The 19,939-nt window shown below is 40.7% G+C and overlaps 1 protein-coding gene across 4 annotated transcripts in view; it reads right to left on the reverse strand.

Moving 5' to 3' along the window:
- Nucleotides 1-9,366: 9,366 nt before the first annotated feature.
- Nucleotides 9,367-19,939, reverse strand: part of Slc12a2 (solute carrier family 12 member 2) — a 73,324-nt gene continuing 62,751 nt past the window's right edge. For 2 of the 4 annotated variants that reach the window (XM_057788495.1, XM_057788493.1), the window contains 5 exons: nt 18,918-19,029; nt 16,571-16,657; nt 15,597-15,732; nt 15,132-15,199; nt 9,367-12,277 (listed from right to left, as the gene is read on the reverse strand). In XM_057788495.1, coding sequence (XP_057644478.1) covers nt 12,142-12,277; nt 15,132-15,199; nt 15,597-15,732; nt 16,571-16,657; nt 18,918-19,029 — 539 coding nt within the window. In that variant the 3' untranslated portion in view covers nt 9,367-12,141. The remainder of the gene's footprint in view (nt 12,278-15,131; nt 15,200-15,596; nt 15,733-16,570; nt 16,658-18,917; nt 19,030-19,939) is intronic. The other 2 variants (XR_009058294.1, XR_009058293.1) reach the window with 2 other exon arrangements.

Below are 19,939 nucleotides of genomic sequence, written 5' to 3' on the forward strand. Positions count from 1 at the left end.
TAAACTAGAAGTCAGACTGCGGATTACCCAGTGTGGTCAAGAATGTCACTGATTCCCTGTAATCCCAGAGACATGGGGTGGGAGAACTCACAGCAGTTACCAGACTGAGACAGCCATATTGCCTTTTGAAACCTTCAAAGATCCCTCTTATGGGGGGAGAGCATCCTCCAGCTAGAATTGAAGAACAAAGCTCTCAAAGGCCAAGGAGCATGCCCCTGGCCACGGCACTAATAAGGTCAGCGCGAGACTGAGGCCAGCCTTCTGTGGAGTCTCTCTTCTCTCCCAGGTGACATTCAGGGTGTTCTAATGCCCCACCTCTTCCTGTATCCAAAGGAAGATGAATGGTCTTGGGTTGCAGAAGAAGATAACTACTGCCTTCTACAATGATTTAGGCTGGTGCTTTTTATCTCCCCACTCCTTAAATGTTTAGAAGAGAGCTCTGATAATTAGCAGGTCTGGGTCAAGTGCACCCAACAGAACATGTGAACCCGAGCCTGACTTGGAACCTTCTGCTAAGCAGCTAACTTGTCCCATCCTTTGAGGAATGACTTACTCTGATATTGTGAAATAGTTAAGCTTGTTGAGCTCTCGGGTTAACTACCATTATCATAGGTCACGATGTGTAAGACGGTGGGGACTTCAGGAAAGCCACGGTTAACCTCAGAGACTTCTCTTAATGTTCAGTCGTGGACTTTTCCTGGGATTGAGTTGAACAAAAGTATTCCATGTAATTTTTATAGTTTCTAATAAGGGGTGGGGCTACAGCAGAAAGTCTCTGGTTTGCACTGGCCATCACGACTAAGAAAAGCAGGGATCAATACAAGTCATCTCTTTCAGAAAACAAACAAATCCAATACATGTAAAACTGGAGAAGTGAATAGGCAACAGGTATACAGAAACGTGACACCACGGTGTTCGTGACAGCATGCACTACCCAATTGCTTCATGTGTTAACTTTTGGCAAATTCCATCTTGGCACTGAAGCTGAGCACTGGAACCTGCTCCCCTGGTCCCTTCACATCCTGCCTAACCTCAACGAACCCCTATCCTCCACAAACCAAGGATAATCAGGTGATGGATATTTTCTCTTTTTTATCCTGTTTTCTTTCATTTTCAAAAGTTTGGTAATGAACATAAGGGCCTCTGGCCAATGCCCCTGTCACCCGTGTGTGTGGCATGTCAGGAACGGCAAGAGGGTAACTTGCCAGTGTCAAGAGTGACCCTGGGCAGAGATTTGGCCACAAATCTCCACCTGTGAGGAAGTGCTGACCAGGCCACAATCAACCCATCCTGTATAAGTGATTGCTTTCAGCCTGGATGAGATGGCCCAGTTTGAACTACACTCCCTTCAATGACCTTCTCTTAGTGTGAAAGTTATCTCACTGTGGCAGCTTGGGTACCTGGCCTCTACTGTGTGGTGGGTAAACCTTCCCCTTCCATGGTGACAGCATACTTTTGGCTATTCTGGTGATCTGGCTAGTTTTCTGTAAGCACAGGTGAAGGTTGGCTTTTGTGAAGTACAAAGGGCGAGGGGTGGTTTTGCCAAGAGCTCTCTAGCTCGCAAACATAATCAGGTGGTATCAAACAAAGCATCCTTGGTATTTAAAACCCCAGTGGTCAGCTGTAAAGGGCAGAAACTCAAAACACAAGTGGAAGCAGGAGTTGCCTGAGGCCAAGAACTTCTTGCTGTCTCTCCTTCTGTGTCCTGTTCAGCAAGCCCCTCTGACCAAAGTAGTGTAGTCTGCTTGTGACAGGTGTGAACTGGACTGAAGCACGGATGTTCTGCCGGACGGCAATGGTGGTGTCGCTGATGGGCACAAGGCGGAGAAGAAAATGGCAGCAGGAATTCTACAGAGATCCCACTGTCCTGAAGGAAGGAATGAGAAGAGCCAAGCCTGCAAACCCTCCAGGGGTGTGGAATTCTCACAGTGGAACGCTGGCGCTAGTGTGTCATTTGAAGAATAGGTCCCCAAAGTAAGCATGCAGGCAAAAACACCACTCTTAGACCTCCAGATGAATAACAGACGGCTTATTCTAGAACCAGATATGAATGACCATGGGCTCAGTTCTCAACACACACATGATGGCCCACATCCATCTGGAGCTCTAGGACAGCCACACTGACAAGTACATTCCACCACTACCCACCACACACAATTTTAAAAAGCTTTTATTTTTATTTTAAAAATGTGTTTGTGTGTCTGTGTGTGTGTCTGTGTGTGTGTGTGTGTGTGTGTGTGAGAGAGAGAGAGAGAGAGAGAGAGAGAGAGAGAGAGAGAGAGAGAGAGAGAGAGCAAGCATGTATGGGTCTGTGCCTCCAGAGAAAACATCAGATAATTTGGAAATATTTTAAATGATGTGCGTGGGATCAGAAAATACTAAAAGTCCCCCTCTTCCCATTATAAACCACTGTTTTTCTACTGAGCAGAAAACTTGGTATGTACACTAAAACCACTACATTTTTACTCCAGTGGTCTTGACTCTCAGTACAGCACTTCCGGCAGGACTTGCTGACGTCATGGCAACTGGATGGCACACACGGTGCACAGTGAAGCTGTGTGCTCAGGACCAAGACCGTGTGGAGCAGAGACACTAGTGTTGCCGGAGACACCTTGGAGTCATTGTGTGTGTGAGGAGCCAGTCTTCAGGTGTTGCACGTTATGAAGTCATTACTATTGCCAAATTGCCCATGGCATTCAGTTACCTGTAACGCAGCTCTGAGTTTCAGGGCATAGGCACTGAAGAACAGGTCCCTGGGGGAGGACAGAGACCACAGCTACCTCCTCGGAGCTCTGAGCTGCTCCTGTGTGCACACCGCCAAGTAACTCTGTTAGACATTTACTTCGGTACTAAGCACAGCTGTTTGGGGGTTGGTTATTAATATTAAAGCTAAAAATATTAATATTAAAGTTGCTTTTGTAGTTTAATTTTACTTTATCTGTAAGCTTCCACATGTTTGCTTTTTGTTTGTGTGGTTTGGTTGGTTTGGCTTTAGTTGTCTGAGACAGGGTCTCTCTATACAGCTCCAGCTGTCCTGGAATTCAGTTTGTAGAACAGGCCGCCCTTGGCCTCACATAGAGCCACCTGCCTCTACTCCTGAGTGCTGGAATTAAAGGTGTGTGCTACCATTGAGTGTTCTTAAAGAGACTCCATGGGTTTTGTTGACACGGGCTAATTCTGTTTACCAACCCTCACAGCAGTACACGCTACACCAACTTCCACTTACTGCTTCTGTTTCGTCACTGCTGGTGAGGGGTTGAGGGAGGTGCTGTGGTCTCCCAGGAGCTCTTTGATGCCTGCTTCCTCCTCTTCAAGAGCTGTGAGGCACTCTCTCTGGCATGTGGCAGTTTGCACATATAATTGTACTAGAAATTGGTCAAAATGCCAGGACCAAATCTATAGCTAAAAGAGCTATTTTTTAAAACCACCTAGGCCTTTTTCCATGCCTAGTTTTATTTGCTAAGCTATGTTAGCTATGTAGGGAAAGTTAAATATACTTTGTGGGAGTTGGGATAAAGCCTGCTCCTAGTTGAAGTTGTAATTGAATTTAAAAAAAAAAATCAAATCTAGAGAAACCACCCTTGGAGAAAAAAAGATGTTATGTTTAAGTACTATGTTAGTGCTGAGAAATCTTTTCAGTAACTTCCCAAGGAAAAATAAAAAGTTTTAGCCTGATAAGCCTGGAGAGGTATAAAGCTTTTGAGTTTCCAAAGATGGTTTAATTAAGAGTTAGCTGAAACCTGCTGCTGGTTGAAGCTGTAATTTAATTTCATATTTATGGAGTCATCCTCAGTAATGAATACATAGTGTTTTCTGGTTTTAGGGTTTGGGCAAGAATAAAAGTCTATGTATTACAGTAATACATGAGTTTATTAGTGACACATTTAGAGATTTGAGGAAATGTGAGGAGTGTAGAGATGGTTTGTGAAGCCAGTGCATCTGTGTATGAAGATGTATATATGCATGCAAGCATGCTACATGCATGTGGTATTGTGCAGATGTACATTGTAAAACCACATTATCCTACATGGATGGTAGATTTAGCCCCTTAGGATTTATGTAATTTCTTTCTTTTTTCTTTTTTTTTTTTTTTTTTTTGGTTTTTCGAGACAGGATTTCTCTGTAGCTTTGGTGCCTGTCCCGGAACTAGCTCTTGTAGACCAGGCTGGCCTCGAACTCCCAGAGACCCGCCTGCCTCTGCCTCCGGAGCACTGGGATTAAAGGCATGCACCACCACCGCCCGGCTATATGTAATTTCTTGAGTATTCAACCAAGTTCAGTTACAGGGTAACTGACAGCATCAAAACCTTGACAACTATGCTGGATTCTAGCATTCCCCAAATTAAAAACACTCAAATGAGTCATAGCACATGGATGTGTGATAATGTGTCCATCTGTCACCAGCCCAATGAGTAGGTGACTTTGAAATAATGACCCGGAAATAAAAGAGGTGGGAAGCACATTGTAATTATAGAACCCCCACGGGTGACGCCAGTGTGAGAAGGGTGTATGTACTTCCAAAGCAGGCTGCTGACTCTCTGGAGCATGGCTGACTGAGATTCCTATTGGAGGCGGTAAGGAGGTGACAAGAATCTATTAGACTTAAGGTGTACAAGCAACAACACCATGTCCTATGTAAGAATAAGAATTAAGCTGAACATAGTGGTTTCTGCCTTAATCTCAGCTTTTGGAGACTGAGATTAAAAAAAAAAAATCATCCACAAGTTTGAGGCCAGCCTAGGCTACAAAGAGTTCCAGGCTAGCCTGGGATTCAGAATGAGACCTTATCTCAAAAAGGCAAAAACAAACAAAAACCAAAAGACTATAATAGTCACCTAAGAAGTGAGACATGGTTAAATAATTCATAGCTTGTGTACTTTATATAGGATTGTGTACATGCTTATTTAAATGGGGAGTAGATTCTAAATTGAATTAAACATTAACGTATGCCTATCTGTACACATCTACCACTTGTGAGGTAAGGTGTACGATGGGAGATGTTTATAGAGTGTTGAAATTTATGTTGTAATGCGGCGATACTCACATAATACTTGAAAACAGCTCATGTGCTTCAAGTAGAAGCCTCGAGGGCTGAGGAAAACATTTCAGTCCTTGACTGCCCTGCAGAAGTCATTTACTCACTTTGGTTAATAATGCCACAGTATTAGTGAGGCCAAACCTGGGCTCTATTAGTTACACTTCCATTACTGTGATAAAACGCCATGACCAAGGCCACTTATAGAAGAGTTTATTTGGGTTCCTGGTTCCAGAGGGGTCGTCATCACGGCAGGAGGCAGCTGTAACAGCAAACTGAGAGCTCACATCTTGACCCTCAAGCAGGAAGTAGAGGGTGAACTACAAACAGTGCCTCCAGCCAGTCAATGGGTGTTGTCATTGTGCTGGTTTCCTTTAGGCCACTGTAGTTTTGAGATTTCATGGGGATAGCTTCCCTGTCATACACTATCTCCCAGCAAACACCCTGGCTCTCTGGTTGTTACAACCTTCCTGCCCCCTTTCCATGATGCTACATGGTGTGAGCCTTAGGTGTAAGAGTAGGGGCATAGGTTTATCGGTTGGGGTTGGGGACCCCATGCTCAGTTGCTCTCTGCATTTTGACCCATCTGGATTCCTGCCAGGGTCTCCATCTGCTATAAAAAGAAGCTTCTGTGGTGACGGCTGAGGGCTACATGCATTGTGGGGAAAGAGTGGATGTTCAGGCTGCACTTAGAAACTGTACTGGCTTTGGAAAGTAGCTGTAGTAGGTTTTCCTCTGGGTCCATAGCCTCCATCAGTGTCGGCAATGAGCTTATCTAAATTGCTATGAAAGTGGTCGCCATCAGTATGGCCACGTTGTGAACCAATTCTTTAAACCTTTTATCTAAGAAAGAAAGTTGAAATAGTTTGTTAACAGCAATTAGGATCAGCCATGGAGATAAGAAGTGTAAATATTTAATGAATTGGTCAGTTTTTGAAGTTCTGTGTCATATGGAACTAGGATCAAATGACTGGAGGGCAAGGGATGCGAAGGTTACTGAAAACTCGCCTAGGACACAGACTTCAGCTGAGTTTGGATGGGTAGTCACGGCCAGTTAGAAATAATGATTTCACGGCCTGACTAAGGATTAGATTGGAATCAGAGTAAAGACAAATGGTTCAGGTGGAAGATCTTAGGCAGTGAAAATAAGGTTTTTTTTCCTATGTTAAGTTACTATTTGTTACTATGATGGGCAATAATAACAGTAGGGATAAGAATAAACAGTAGGATAGAAGAATATTGCTTTTTAATATATTTTTATTTCATCTGCATTCATATTTTGCCTGCATATATGTCTTTCTGAAGGTGTTTGAGCCCCTGAAACTGGAGTTACAGGCAGTTATGAGCTGCCATGTCGGTACTGGGAATTGAACCTGGGTCCTCTGGAAAAGCAGCCGGTGCTCTTAACTGCTGTGTTCTCCAGGCCGTTTACTGCTTTTATTTGGAGTGATGCCAAGTTTTGGGTTCCTAAACCCAAGGATTGTTTCTAGCCTTAAACAAATCAGAAAGAAAAAGACAGATTAATATATATGGAAACATTAATTAGCAGCTTTCATACACTTTGTCAGTAAATAAGAAACTTGAAACTTGTTAAATTTGTAGTCTAAAGCCTTATTAAATGCAGAGCCCACTGGTGCTCTGCCCTCATTCCTTCTCTAGGGATGACAAAGACATCCTCCCTCTTGCTGCAGGTGTAGCTAAGCAGCAGGGGCTCCAAGTAACCTGGCTACCTTCCTGAACTTGCTTTACTATTGGCAACTTTCAGGTTCTGATCTGGCCACAGAGGAAAAAAAAATAGAAGTTTCAATAATTGAGTGCATAGCTGCTATTAAAAAAGGGGGACGCTCAGAATGACTGAATTCCACAGAAAAACTGACAAAGAACACCACAAGGGGGCAAGTTGTGTGAAGGTGTATGAAGGAAGAATGTGGAGACTTTCACTTTAGACACTCACGATGGCCCAGGAATGAAGGTTGACCAGTAGCATACGTGAACGTTACCGAGCCCTCTGGTAGATTCTGGCGTGAGGCTTGGGAATGGCTCCTGTCATCAGTGTTTCGATAACACACCTGTGCTTTACCACTATCCGTTTTCTGAGGGCGGGGGGGGGGAGGATCAACTGAAGTTTATGTCAACAATTCTAAAATCCTAGGTGTATGAACATAAGCAAAGATTACCTTCATGGATGCGCCCAGGAAGCAGGCCACTGGCACAATGTTGGCCAACCAGCAAGGTCCCAGCATATCTATCTCCAGCGGCGGCTCCATGGCTTCTCCCTCATTCCGCCTTTCTTTCAGCATTCAGTTTAGTTTCCCCCACCACTCTACCCTATCACAGGCCTAAGACAGTTTCTTTATTAACCAACGGTATTCACAGCCTACAAAGGGGAAATCCCACATCACTTTTTACTTCATTTTATGTATTTATTAACCTATTTATTTGTCTTTACTGGTCTCTTGCTTGCCTATCTTTATGTGGCCATTTTGTTTTGAAAGAGTAAAAGAATATACTGTTGGGTGGGTAGAAATGTGTGGAGCAAAAATATCAAAACAGTGTGAAAACAATTTTAATTAAAAAAAGAACCTGGGGCTATTGATTATTCAGCCAAGTCCCTAAACCAGTGGTTCTCAACTTTTCTAATGTTACAGCTCTTTAATAGTTCCTCAGGTGGTGATTCCCAACCATGAAGTTATTTTCACTGCTACTTCATAATTTTGCTGTTATAAATCATAAGGTAAATATCGGGTATGCAAACCCCTGTCAAAGGGTAGCTCCTTTCACGTGTTGAGAATAACTGCCCTAAACATTGCTCGTTTTCAAAATACTATTTGTTTAGTTGAATTTAAAATGTAAACAGGCCAACATAACCTCTTCATTTTATCATTTTCCATCTAGCTCTGTACATGAAATACTGTCTTCCTAGCTTTAATGTTATCTTTGTGTATGTCTGTTATTAGAGGTGAGAAAGTTGAATCTAGCCTGAAATATTTTTTCTTTATACTAAATTATGTCTTCTTCCAGGGAAAAATTTTTTAGCAATTCTCTAACAAATGCTTCAACAATATTTTGACATAACTTTACCAAGAAATAAGCTTTTAATTCACGATCCAAGGATCACTTTCCCTATTTCATGGATGAAAAGAAGTACGTTTCACTTTTAATTATGGGCAGAACAGATTGGACAATTGTATTCATATGCAAACAGCAAGACAGATAATGTGTGCTGATCAGACTGGAAAATAAATAGGTTCCCCGTCTAGAAGGACAGCAGCAAACGCTAAACCTACACACCAGGAAGTGAAAAGTCCACATCTTTTCTTGAATTATGACTCTTCTTATTTTGCCACCAGATTTATAAAAACAATTAAAGTGATGTATATACCACCCCAAAGTCACACTGCTTATTAACTTGTGTATTTACTATCTGAACTACCTGAACAAGACAGACCTTTCAACTGAGTGCATGCAAGGACTGCACTATCTTCACCATGGGTTTCTTCAGGCTCTCTAGTTACCTTGTTGTTCGTATTGACAAGTGCATGTCAACTGTAACCTACCCCTCAGCTGAAATGAGTAACAAAACCCTATTGGTTTCTGTTTAAAATTAAAATGTCATAGTCACTTTTGAATTCCTTAATAAGCTTTCAAAGAGTAAAGTGGCAGGAACAGCAGCTTATTTGAGAACAAAAACAAAAATCACAAGTGGATTTATTTCAGATCTCTGACGGCAATCTGGAATGGGCATTTATTTGCAGCTGTGATAGGAATATTGGGCAGACTCGCAGGGCAGAGTGGGAGGGGAGTGTGCAGATGCCCGCTCTGTCTCAGCTCTTGCAGAGCAGCACTGAGGGCACACAGGACAAATCGCCAGCTCTGGCCAATGTTCTCAGCAATCCCCACGACCTTTAGCAAACTTCCTAACTCTCTAGGCTGCTTTCTCAAGAGTAACAGGCCAGCACAGGTGGCACACCAGCAAAGGCCCGAATGAGAAAGGTACAGTGCTTTCTTTCTAACATTTCAGTCAGCTCCCAAAACCAAAACAAATCCCAGGAGCAAAGAATTAACAAGTTTAGGGAATATGAATCCTATTTAATCTTGTAGTTTCCCCTGAGAAGTCTGGCCCTAAATTAAAAATTAGAAAATCTAAATCAGTTCAAAAACAATCATACGGTGCTGTACTTCGTACTGTTCCACTAAAATCAATTCCAATAGTCATTCTTAGGAGAGGTGGTGCACAATTCATTCAGCTTCCCCAAGGTCACTTAAGCGAGATGAGATCACAAAGCTGACATAATATTATGAATAGGTAAAATTAAGAGTAGATATTGAAGTTTTAATGACTCCACTTCCTTTATTGCAGTAACTTCTGTACAAAGCAGCAACTGCAATACTCAGGGTTAAAACATTACAAAAGCATTTGTGACAGGAACAGTACAGTATTATCAAAATATTATATTTTCAAACTTAGCAGATAATCATCCACCAGAGCTCAACTCTTTAAATTATTTCCATAGTCTTAAAAAAAAACACAAATGTCAGAAAGCAATATGAAAAGAGCATAAAGGAAGACTTAAAGCACAAAGGAAACATTGCAACAAATAAATATTTGATTCAGTAACTGTTAATAATCAACACCAACATTCTCTGTGAACCCACAAATTCTTTACCCATCATAACAATGAGTTCAAATGCCACTGCATAATTATCTTCAAGTTATTATCAATGATTAGGACTAAAAAATAATTTGGCATCAAAATAATCAAAATTCAGCATAAAATAAAAATAGCTTTAATACTAGCTAGCATCTCCAAGAATTGTTGAAACTTTTCGTTTTAGAGTACTACCGCAACCTTGAAAATGTCTGACCTGGTATCTAGTGTTAAATGAATGTAACGTTTTTAAAAGAGGAAAGCTTCTTACATTGTTTCACAAACAATATTACCCTCCCTATTACGTGTACTGAGATCCATTTTATGTACTTTAGACACAAATGTATGATGTATGACATTTAGTTTCTGTAGTACAGATCGCAATCAAGTTTTCCTGAATGGGGAAAAACCTTTAAAAATAAAAGGCAAGTGTACCTGTGTACATTTCAAGACAGCAGCAGTCAGCCTGGGCCTTATTATCCATTCAGAAAAATCATGCATGATATGGTTTATTGAATATGACACTTCTAATATTGCCTCCAAACTCTGCAGAACTTAAAATAAATGGAACAATGTTGTATTATAATGTAGGGAAAAAACCTTGGAAAAAAATCACCTAACTTCATTTTTTTTTTTAATTTTCTGAATGGAAATGACCAGACATCCAGCTGGTATAAACGTAGGTCATATTCATGCAGCAGAAGTACTGCACCACTGAAAATGCTTTCCTAACACTTTGCTCAAGATGACGGAAACCTGCATGTTCTCCACCCCTGAAGCTGACCACCTACTCAGCAGCACTGGATCTAACTGGACAACCACATGAAGCTACCCTATGAGCTTCAAACTGTCTTGGTCCTCATGAGACCTGTAACCCCTTGATCTGACTTCAATGTTTATTAAAACAAAAACCTGTAATCTACTGAGCTGTGGTCACTTTCAAGTTGGAGACCCCAGTGACAGACATCTCATTACAGACATGCATGTGCACCTGTGCGCGCATTGCACACAGACATGCATGTGCACCTGTGCACGCATTGCACACACATACAGACATGCATGTGCACCTGTGCACGCATTGCACACACACATACATGTGCACCTGTGCACGCATTGCACACACATACAGACATGCATGTGCACTTGTGCACGCATTGCACACACACACACAGACATGAAGACACGAATCCCTTGAAATGTGTTCAGGAAATCCTTCCCTGGAAAATGAGAAACTTCACATTAAGAACTGCAGATAAAGCTTCAGGACAGCACCCCACACTGTCAAGTGCTCGAGTAGGCGACAAGGTCAAACGCACAAACTGGCAGTTTTCTTTAACACAGAAGGTTTAAAGTATTAAGAATGGATTAAAATTCAATGCTCAGAATAATCTGTTCAAACCTGAGTGTATTAAGACTAAATGTACTTGACACTTGAATAAATTAAGCCTAAAACCATTTCCACTAAGAAAACAGTGGTCCATTTAACCATTGATAAAATTTTAAATGATTTTTTTAAAAATAAAGGATGGCATAGGATAGTGAAGCTCCTGTAGTGTTTATTGAAAATGTTCTACTAAACGGCATTTCTTTATCTAAATTTCCTCCAAAAACACCCGTCAGCATGTCTTAAGAGTCCCTCACATTTGAGAGGAATTCTTCTCAATTAGAACACATCATTTAAAAAATAATACAAATGATCTCAGATTTTGCTTGAAAAAGGACATGTGACTTTTCAGCATCATATAGGAAATACTGGGTAGATCCTCACCCTTCTCTAAGATTTACAAGAAATAATACGTAATTTCAATGGAGTTAAAAATGGTGTTTTGGGCCTCTATTTCCTAGCTCTACATGTACACATACTCATAGAAACCTAAACTTGGGCTTCATTTTTTGGATACTTTCCCCCATATATTTTTTAGTTTGTCCTTAGTATCTAACAGATACTTTTACAAAAGGAATACAAAACACACAGTACTCAGAACTAACTGGTCAATGGAAGATGAAAAGGAGTGTCTGCTTAAGGTGACATTAGAAATAAAAATATCTGAAGGCAAAGTTTAACATTCTATAAATTTACAAAAGACAATAGATATATGGATGAAATTTGGTTAGTTTCAGAAGGCACCTCAAGGCTAAAGGCTTTTGTACTCCTTTCCTCACTCAAACAATAACACACTCTTATTGCTTTCAAGTAGCAAAGGACAACTTTACTCTCACGAGCTTCAGTCCGACGGGAAAGACTAAGCAGTCGCTGAGACTGAGATGTGGAGTAGAGTAGAACTCAAGTCTACGCATATCTACCATTGGGGCAGCTTTTCCCTGTGCTTTCAAATAAAGAAGACTGAAACAAAGTCCCAGTTCACCAGTGTGATAGTAAGGTGTTACTGACGATTTCAGCGCTTTCGCTAGGCACTGAAGTACCATTCCTGGAGGGCAGTCCAAGGTGCAGAATAATTAAGAATAGAAGGTAAGGACGCTCTGATGATTCCCACGAACTAGGAGGATTGGCGGCAGGTCTTTAGATAGAGCTTCTAACCAAGCCATATACAAAGCACTGGACACAGCACCTTTCCGTGCAACTGGGAGACTCCTAGGATCAGAATGAGAAGACATTGAGCAATGCTTTGAAGAAGAAAATGAAACAATTATCAATTAGATCCCAATTCCCATGATAAAATCTGAGTGGAGGTAAACTGCATATACACAACAATAATTAGTATACATACTCTCATTTCACTATCCTCAGATTCAATGGATTTTCAAACATTTGTCCTTATTCGTATTTCTGTGAACTTCAACATATGTAATTCATATTTATTATTAAGAATAATAACATATTACTATTCAATCAAATTTACTCTTCACTAAGGACAGGTTTCTTTAGAAGAAAAACATTTGTATTAGAAATCAGTGGAAGTTATAGATGAAAAATGAAACATAATTAAATATGTGTTAAATTTAACTTCTCTTGTGAATTTTAATTTCTATTTATCAAGCTATTTATAGACCTATAAGGGTTTATAGAGATATTCATAGACCTACAAGGATTCATTCTAAACTTCTATGGTTTAGTGTCTTTCACTATAGAACTCTACAAACCATCAGCACAAATTGAAAACATTGTGTTTGGAGTTACCCTAACAGTTCCTTAGCACCAAGGCATTTATTTCATCTTGGTTTTTGGGTGCCTGAGCTTTTCTTATCTGTTTAAGGACTCAGAACTGAAAAAAATCCAGGATCATATCATCTCTAATTAACATAGCTCCGCAGAGGAAAGGCTCGGGTAGGCTCCAACACTTCTATCTAGTTCAGAGACAGCATGTCTGCATGGAAAACACTTGCAAGGAAAACATGGGGGTGGATTCAGGCATGAACTGCTGTACCGGGTTAATATTCTAAATAACCTTTCACACTTATCTTTATATGAGAAAGTTGCCTGGGGTCCAAATTCTACTGTGAGCCCCTCCTGTGTCACCCACACCTGTGGCTGTGCTAGGGAATTTTGAAAAGGTGAAAAAGAAATCAAAGAGTACGAATGTCAACGTTCAGAATGACCAACCCAGACAAACTACTCAGACTGGCACAAGGTCACAGTGTCTCTTGTTCATGTATAAATGCTAGCTCCACATACTGAAGGCAACCACATTTTAAAGTTTGAGTTTTCCTTTTTATAGATAATATCTTTTCAATAAATTCTGAGTACTTATTTACTGGGCCTTGTAGTACAGGACTGAAATTCTAGCACTTGGTAGGTAGAGGCAGAGTCAAGTTTAAGAACAGTCTAGGCTATAAATTAAAAACAAAACAAAAAAAGCAAACCACCCGAGCTGTGACTGTTACTGTGGAACCAACTGCATTCTGACTGGATCTGAGGCCTGCTCCAGGGGACGGAAATCATGGCTGGTCTTGTGATCAGTGTCAAAAGCTCCTGCCCAGGTTGTCATTGGCCCCGAGGGTAACCTACTTCTATTGTTTTAGTAAACAGTTAGGTAGACTACCTTCTAAATACCCATATTTAGAAGTGCTGCCCTCATCTCTGTTTAAAAAAAAGCTTCTCATAGAGGGCAGTAGTTAATGCAGAGACTCATAACTTGTCAAAACACAGAGTAAGCGACTGAGTTCTTGGTCATGAATGGGCATCTCTTATCACACAAGTGCTCCCCACTTCCAGCCAAGACTCAGAGAGTGCTGAGGAAGAGGAGGAAGAAGACAGTAGGAGCCAGATGACAGGGAGGAAGTCTGTGAGATGTCACTTTCTGGAAATGACAAGGCCACTGCACATGAACGCACACTGGTGTGACTATCTGCACAGGTCAAAATTCCATCATAAACTGGGGAGGGGCTCACAAGACCCCAGTCCTATCTGAGAAGCTACTGGAAGTTAAAGGCTGCTTTAGAAGGGACAGTCTTTGGGGGTTTGCTCACTGAGAGGTTGTCCCACATTCACACACATACAGGCAGCACCAACTGGACTCAGTTTCTTATTTAAAAAACACAAAACAAGGGACTGAAGGGATGCCATGGCAATTAAGAGCACATACTGCTCTTTGGAGGGCTCAGGTTCAACTCAGTGCCTACACAAGGCAGTTCACAACTGTAAACCAGCTCCAGGGACTCTGGAGACTCTGGCCTTTCCAGGTATATGTATGTCACATTCATATCCCATAGAACCTGGAGCAGAACCTACTACCATGATTTTTCTAAACTAGTCAACTTCTAATTACATTCTAAGTCCTTATCCTTATGCAGCTCACTCATGAAGAAAGCTTTTTTGTAGCACACAGAAACCATTACAGACTACAACTGGTCACAATGCATAGAACAACTGACTTTGGAGCACTCAACCCCACTGGATACATCCGCAACCACAACCCCTATACCTAAGGCTTGGGGAACATGACTAAAGAGGGGGCGGCAAGACTGTAAAAGCCAGGGGACCTGGATGTCTACATTCTATATCAAAGGGAAGTTGTGACCATGAGATAAGACCTAAACAGCGACAACACAAGCTGACATGCCAACGTGCATAGGAGAAATGCCATGAGGCATCACACGAGATGAAAAACTAAAGGCAATTAAGAAAATTAATTTAAAGATAATAATTAAGTAGATTAATTAAAAGATCCAGGGATGAGTCCCCAGTTATAAAAGCTGACCCAATTATAAGTGGTCAGCCTTAAAAACATACATATGTGCAACACTATGTATGTGCATATCAGTTTATTATAACAATAATTTAGTAATTTATTATAATAACTAAAGAAAAGTCACAAATATGAGAGGAAGAAAAATGAACAGAGGAATTGATAATGATGTAAATACATTACTCATGAAATTCTAAAATGAACTTTTCAAAAACCATTAAGTACTGTTATAACAGAGACACAGACACATGCACACACCTTCATGAAAAATAGTCCAAACCTTATTCCAACAATACTTACATGACAATAATATTGGCTGTATTTGAGTGCTCCTTTAATAATTCATTTAACCTGATCTGCCGGTATGTCTAAAATGGAAAAGGACAGAATCATTCCTAAACATCTGACAATTAGAATTGTGAACAAAGGCAAACTAGCTCAGTAACCAGTGTGTAAGCCCAGGTAGCTATGTGCTGAATCTTCAGCACTACGAGAGAAAAAGGAGGCACAGGAAGGAGGAGGAGAAAGAAGAAACCACTATGGTTTGTAAAACGAGTAGCAAAAACAAATTTTGTATAAAAAATACACTATTTAAAAAAATATTTGATGCTGCTTCCTAGCTTCCCACCATTCAAATATAAAACACCCTTAATGGAGGTTTAGCTTACATAAGCATTTGCCTCTGTTTCAAATCACAGTGCTTGGTATAGCGAGTCTATGAAATCACATGTAAGATTAGTGAAAAGGAGACAGAGTGAAGACTACCTTGGTCTTATAAAGCTCAAGCTCATTGTCTGTTATTCGCCAAGGCTCGTCTTCCTTCATTTTATCTGCAATGTCCTGTTCTTTGTCATCCTCATGAAGTCTGTATGGCTCAATCATGTCATCAAAAGCAGCAATACTTGAAAAAACAGACAGGATACCAACAATTTTATTTTGAATTATATATCACAAATAACTTCAGTAGAAATTATAACTTGTTACAAACTTGTAATCATTTGTATCATTGGGTTAGAAAACAGTAATTTCCAGTCTCTCAGACTGCAGGGCTAGAACTGCACAGGCGATAATAAGGTTGGAGCTGAAGCTCGCTCATCACGCTGCCTGCCCTCGCCTGTATCAACCCTCAACCTAAAGAATAGCACACCAGCCAAGGTGATTCCTGAGTGATACGTAAAACAGAGCTTTGCTCAAATAGCAAATCATTCCCAACTCAATGTAAAAGATCATCTTTGCCCAGCTCTGTAACTCATTTAACACATGCCAAAAATTAGTTATTCCCAATAAAATGCACACAGACTGTAACTGCCTCTCTGTGCCATTTTCAGGAAGACTATTTATTCCAAGAGTAGAAAGTGTTTGAGTAAGAGACTCTTGACAGCCACTATTACTGGGAAACTCAGATTTTCACTATAAAAGTAAACAATGGAAGTAATACATATGTAAAGTTAGAATCAAATGCTTTTAGTCATTGTGGGCAAGAAACACCTGGAACGTAAAACCTCTCTGCAATTTCTGGGGCACTAACAGTTTTCAAAAAGCATGTGAAAAGAGTGAGCCCCTCTGAAAACTCAGTTCTTTACAGCTTACTTCGGTATCACTGGCCACCATTCACCACATGGTTTCACATAACTCGGGGCAGAGAAAAGGCCCTGATAATCATTCCAAGTTAAATTATCTGTGTCTGCACATGCCAAAGAGTTGGAAATTTATACAGAATAATTTATCCAGCAACTTACTTTTCTTTATTTGGTTTGGTGTTGATATCTCCTAGGACCATGATATCAGAGAAATCTATTCGGAATTTACTAAGTAAAGTAGCCATCCTATGGGAAAAAAAAAAACACAAACCAGCATTCAGACATGCAAAGGATGTTAAGTATTTTTACTCTCTACATATGTGATAAGGTGACTTAAAGAGAAAAATCTATCAGTTGCTACACAAATGTCTTGAATTAACTCATATTCTCCATTAAAAGAAAGCATTGAAACTGCCTGAGTAGAGATGACTATCTCTAACTCTCTATCCCTGCCTACTATCTACAGTGGTTAATCTTCACTCTCAACTGGACTGTATTTGAAATCACTTAGGAGACATACTTCTGCGTGTGTCACTGAGGAAATTTCTAGAAAATCTGAGCAGTGTCTTCTGTTTCCTGACTGCAGACACAAAGAGTCTTTGACTGCTGCATGCTGCAGCCAGCATGCCTTCCTCTATGCTGACTGTCTCTGCAACCTAAGCCCACACAAACACTCCCCTTTCCCATGCTGTCCCTCAGGCACTCAGTTACAGCAACGAGAAAGTAACTACTACAGCCTAACGGGCTGAGCCAGGGCTATCCATAATGCCATGTGACACCCAGCTTGATAAAAAATAATTTTAATCAAAGCATATTGGAAGGATATATCTGATAACAAGCCTCTTTTAAGTTATTTTTGGGTTACTACCAATTAGATTTTATGTTAAAATATCCCAAGGCCCAAAAAGAACTTAAGGCCAAACTGAAGATCCAGTTCATGAAAGAGTAGTTCATAGTGTTTGTCTTTGAAGTGGTCAGGGAAAGGAGTACGACAAGCCTGGCCTTTGGCAAATAAACACCTCGTGCAAGATCTTGTATGAGGGGGGTCATGTCAACAAAAAGCTGAACACCCAAGAAAAGCAATCAATAAAACAAGATCCTATGTTTTATAAAATGACAGCTTTAGAAAGAAAAATATGAGAAATATGTCTTCCATAATTCCCTGTTGAAAATGAATATCTAATTGAATTCAGTATCTCTCAGTCCCAATCTGCTAAGCATTACAGAGGCCACAGAACTAAAATTTAAGAAAGTGATGCGAGCGGCCTCACATGCTAACTGACTGAGGAAGGAAATGTGCAGGAGAGAGAAAGGGAAATATGGTAAGGCCCAGCACTGGAGAACTAAACCAGGTTCAAGAGAACGCAACATTTTGTTGTCTAAGTTTCCTCCAAGTTTGATACACTCCATCCTGCAGAGAAGCTCCATAAGCAGGAAGGCAAACAACACACACACACAAAGTTCAGGAAACTGACCACATTCATTGGGCTCCTCCCTCCCAGAGATGCCAAGCTGCCAGGAAGAGGGTTAGACCAGAGTCACCGGCAAAGGGCCCAAGGGCACTCTCCCAGTGGTCGAGCTGCCTGCGAGCAGTGCAGTGGGCTGCAGGTTTCCAGCTCTCAAGAGCTGTCACCACGCTGGGGTGGGCCTTGGTAATGTGACTGTCTTCGAGTCTTCCCTGCTCCTAAGAACCCCTCAACCATACTCCTGTAAGTAGTCCCAATAAAACTCATTGTTTCACCAGGTGGGACTTTGGGAGTGTCCGTGTGGTCTTGTCGTGCGCTCCTTAGCTGGGGTGGGTAGATGTGTATGCTGTGTCTCCCCAGGAAAAGTCTCGCAGTACTACACATTTACACAGATGAATGAGGCAAAGGAAGAGCTATGCGTATAAGAAAGAGATAGAACAGGTAGACCAAAAATGCCTGAAATCCCCCAAATGTAGACAGCATGCAGGGATGGGGAAAAGACAGAAAGGGAAGAGACAGACTTTCAGAAACCTTCATGCCACACCGCAGCACTCACATGTCTAGTCTACAGGACTGTGGGAGGATCAGTCATAACTCGCAGACTTTCTACGTGAAAGTGGGAACAATGTGTGAAGTACCCTGCAGGGACAAGGCCAGGAAAGGAGCACCAGAATCCAGACTCACGGCAGGACAGATGGCAATAGTATGCTAATGTCTTCAAAACCATACAATTTCTCTACATATGAAAAGGCAATTTCTATGCACTTTCTCTCAAATGATTAGAGATATGCTTCTAACACCTGACAATACAGGTATTAATAAAAACTTTCTAAAATGTCAATGTGTTAGTCTATCACATTTAAGTAAAATTATGCACTTATAATTTAAATATAAATGTCAAAAAATAAAGAGGATGAGGTTCTATTTAATGAAACTTTTGCAGTATCAGTTAATACTTCATGGTCTATATATGGATTTTATTTTATCAAATCTCTATCATGTCAAGGCTATTTGATCAATGCTCTCCAACTTAAACTTACGCTCTCCGGTCATGGTCTATTCTGTTTATTTTTCCACCAATGAATACTCGGATCTTACAATCTTTCCACTTTTTCTTGGTAGTCAGAAGATAGGGTATCAACAAGGTCAAACCTGAATTACAAAAATATAATAAACTCTTTTTAAAATGATTTTATCTCAAACAAAAATATTTATTTTCAACTTGGACTGAAAAACCACATTTATTATATAACTCAATGTAAAGTAAAATCTGCCCTCCCCTGACAGTTCTGTCAAGGAGCGAGTCCAAGGGAGAGGTTCAGCCCAAGAACTGCAGTTCTTTATGTAAGCAGTAGAACTGGATGGTGGCCTAGGGCAGACAGAAAGGGAAAGGAAATGAATATAGCCTAATGGGGGCAAGTTTTACACTGAAATGAGAAAGACGGAAAGTTATATGGAATTGGCTTCTTTCAAGCTCTAGATAGTGCACACATGCATACAGACATATAATATATATTCCCCAGCTTTCTCCCCTGAGGGAGCCTGGTAACGAAGAATTATCCTAGAAGTCACAGGCATACTGCTTCTAAGTACTGCTCTTGACTAAAAGGAATGAGGAGTTTTTGGATAAAAGGTCCTTTCCATATAGAGGAAGGGATAAGTCTAGGATACCATCTTATTTCAGGAAGCAACTGCCAAAATGAGTGCCCTACGACACATGGACATATTAAGTCACCTTAGGGAAGTGAGAGATGATCCTGCTGGCTGGATGTGGACATTCAGAGAACTAAACAAATGATGACAGTAATAAACTATATCCTTTTAGATAAACTAAGAATCAATGACTCGAAGAGACGAGCTCTTCTTTACAATGAAATGCCGACCAATCGATGAGAACAGAACGGTGGGGGTGAAAATGCATCACCCAGAAGCACAAGAGTCGTTCAGAACCTGAGCGACTGAATGTGAATCCGGGTGTAACGGCTGAGGAAGAACGGTCTATTTGCAGAGCCTCCCAGGAACCATTAAGAGGGGAAAAAACTTTTCAAGGGTAAGTCTGAAA

Source organism: Chionomys nivalis, chromosome 14, assembly GCF_950005125.1.
Source record: "Chionomys nivalis chromosome 14, mChiNiv1.1, whole genome shotgun sequence".
In the NCBI taxonomy this organism is placed as follows: Eukaryota; Metazoa; Chordata; class Mammalia; order Rodentia; family Cricetidae; genus Chionomys; species Chionomys nivalis.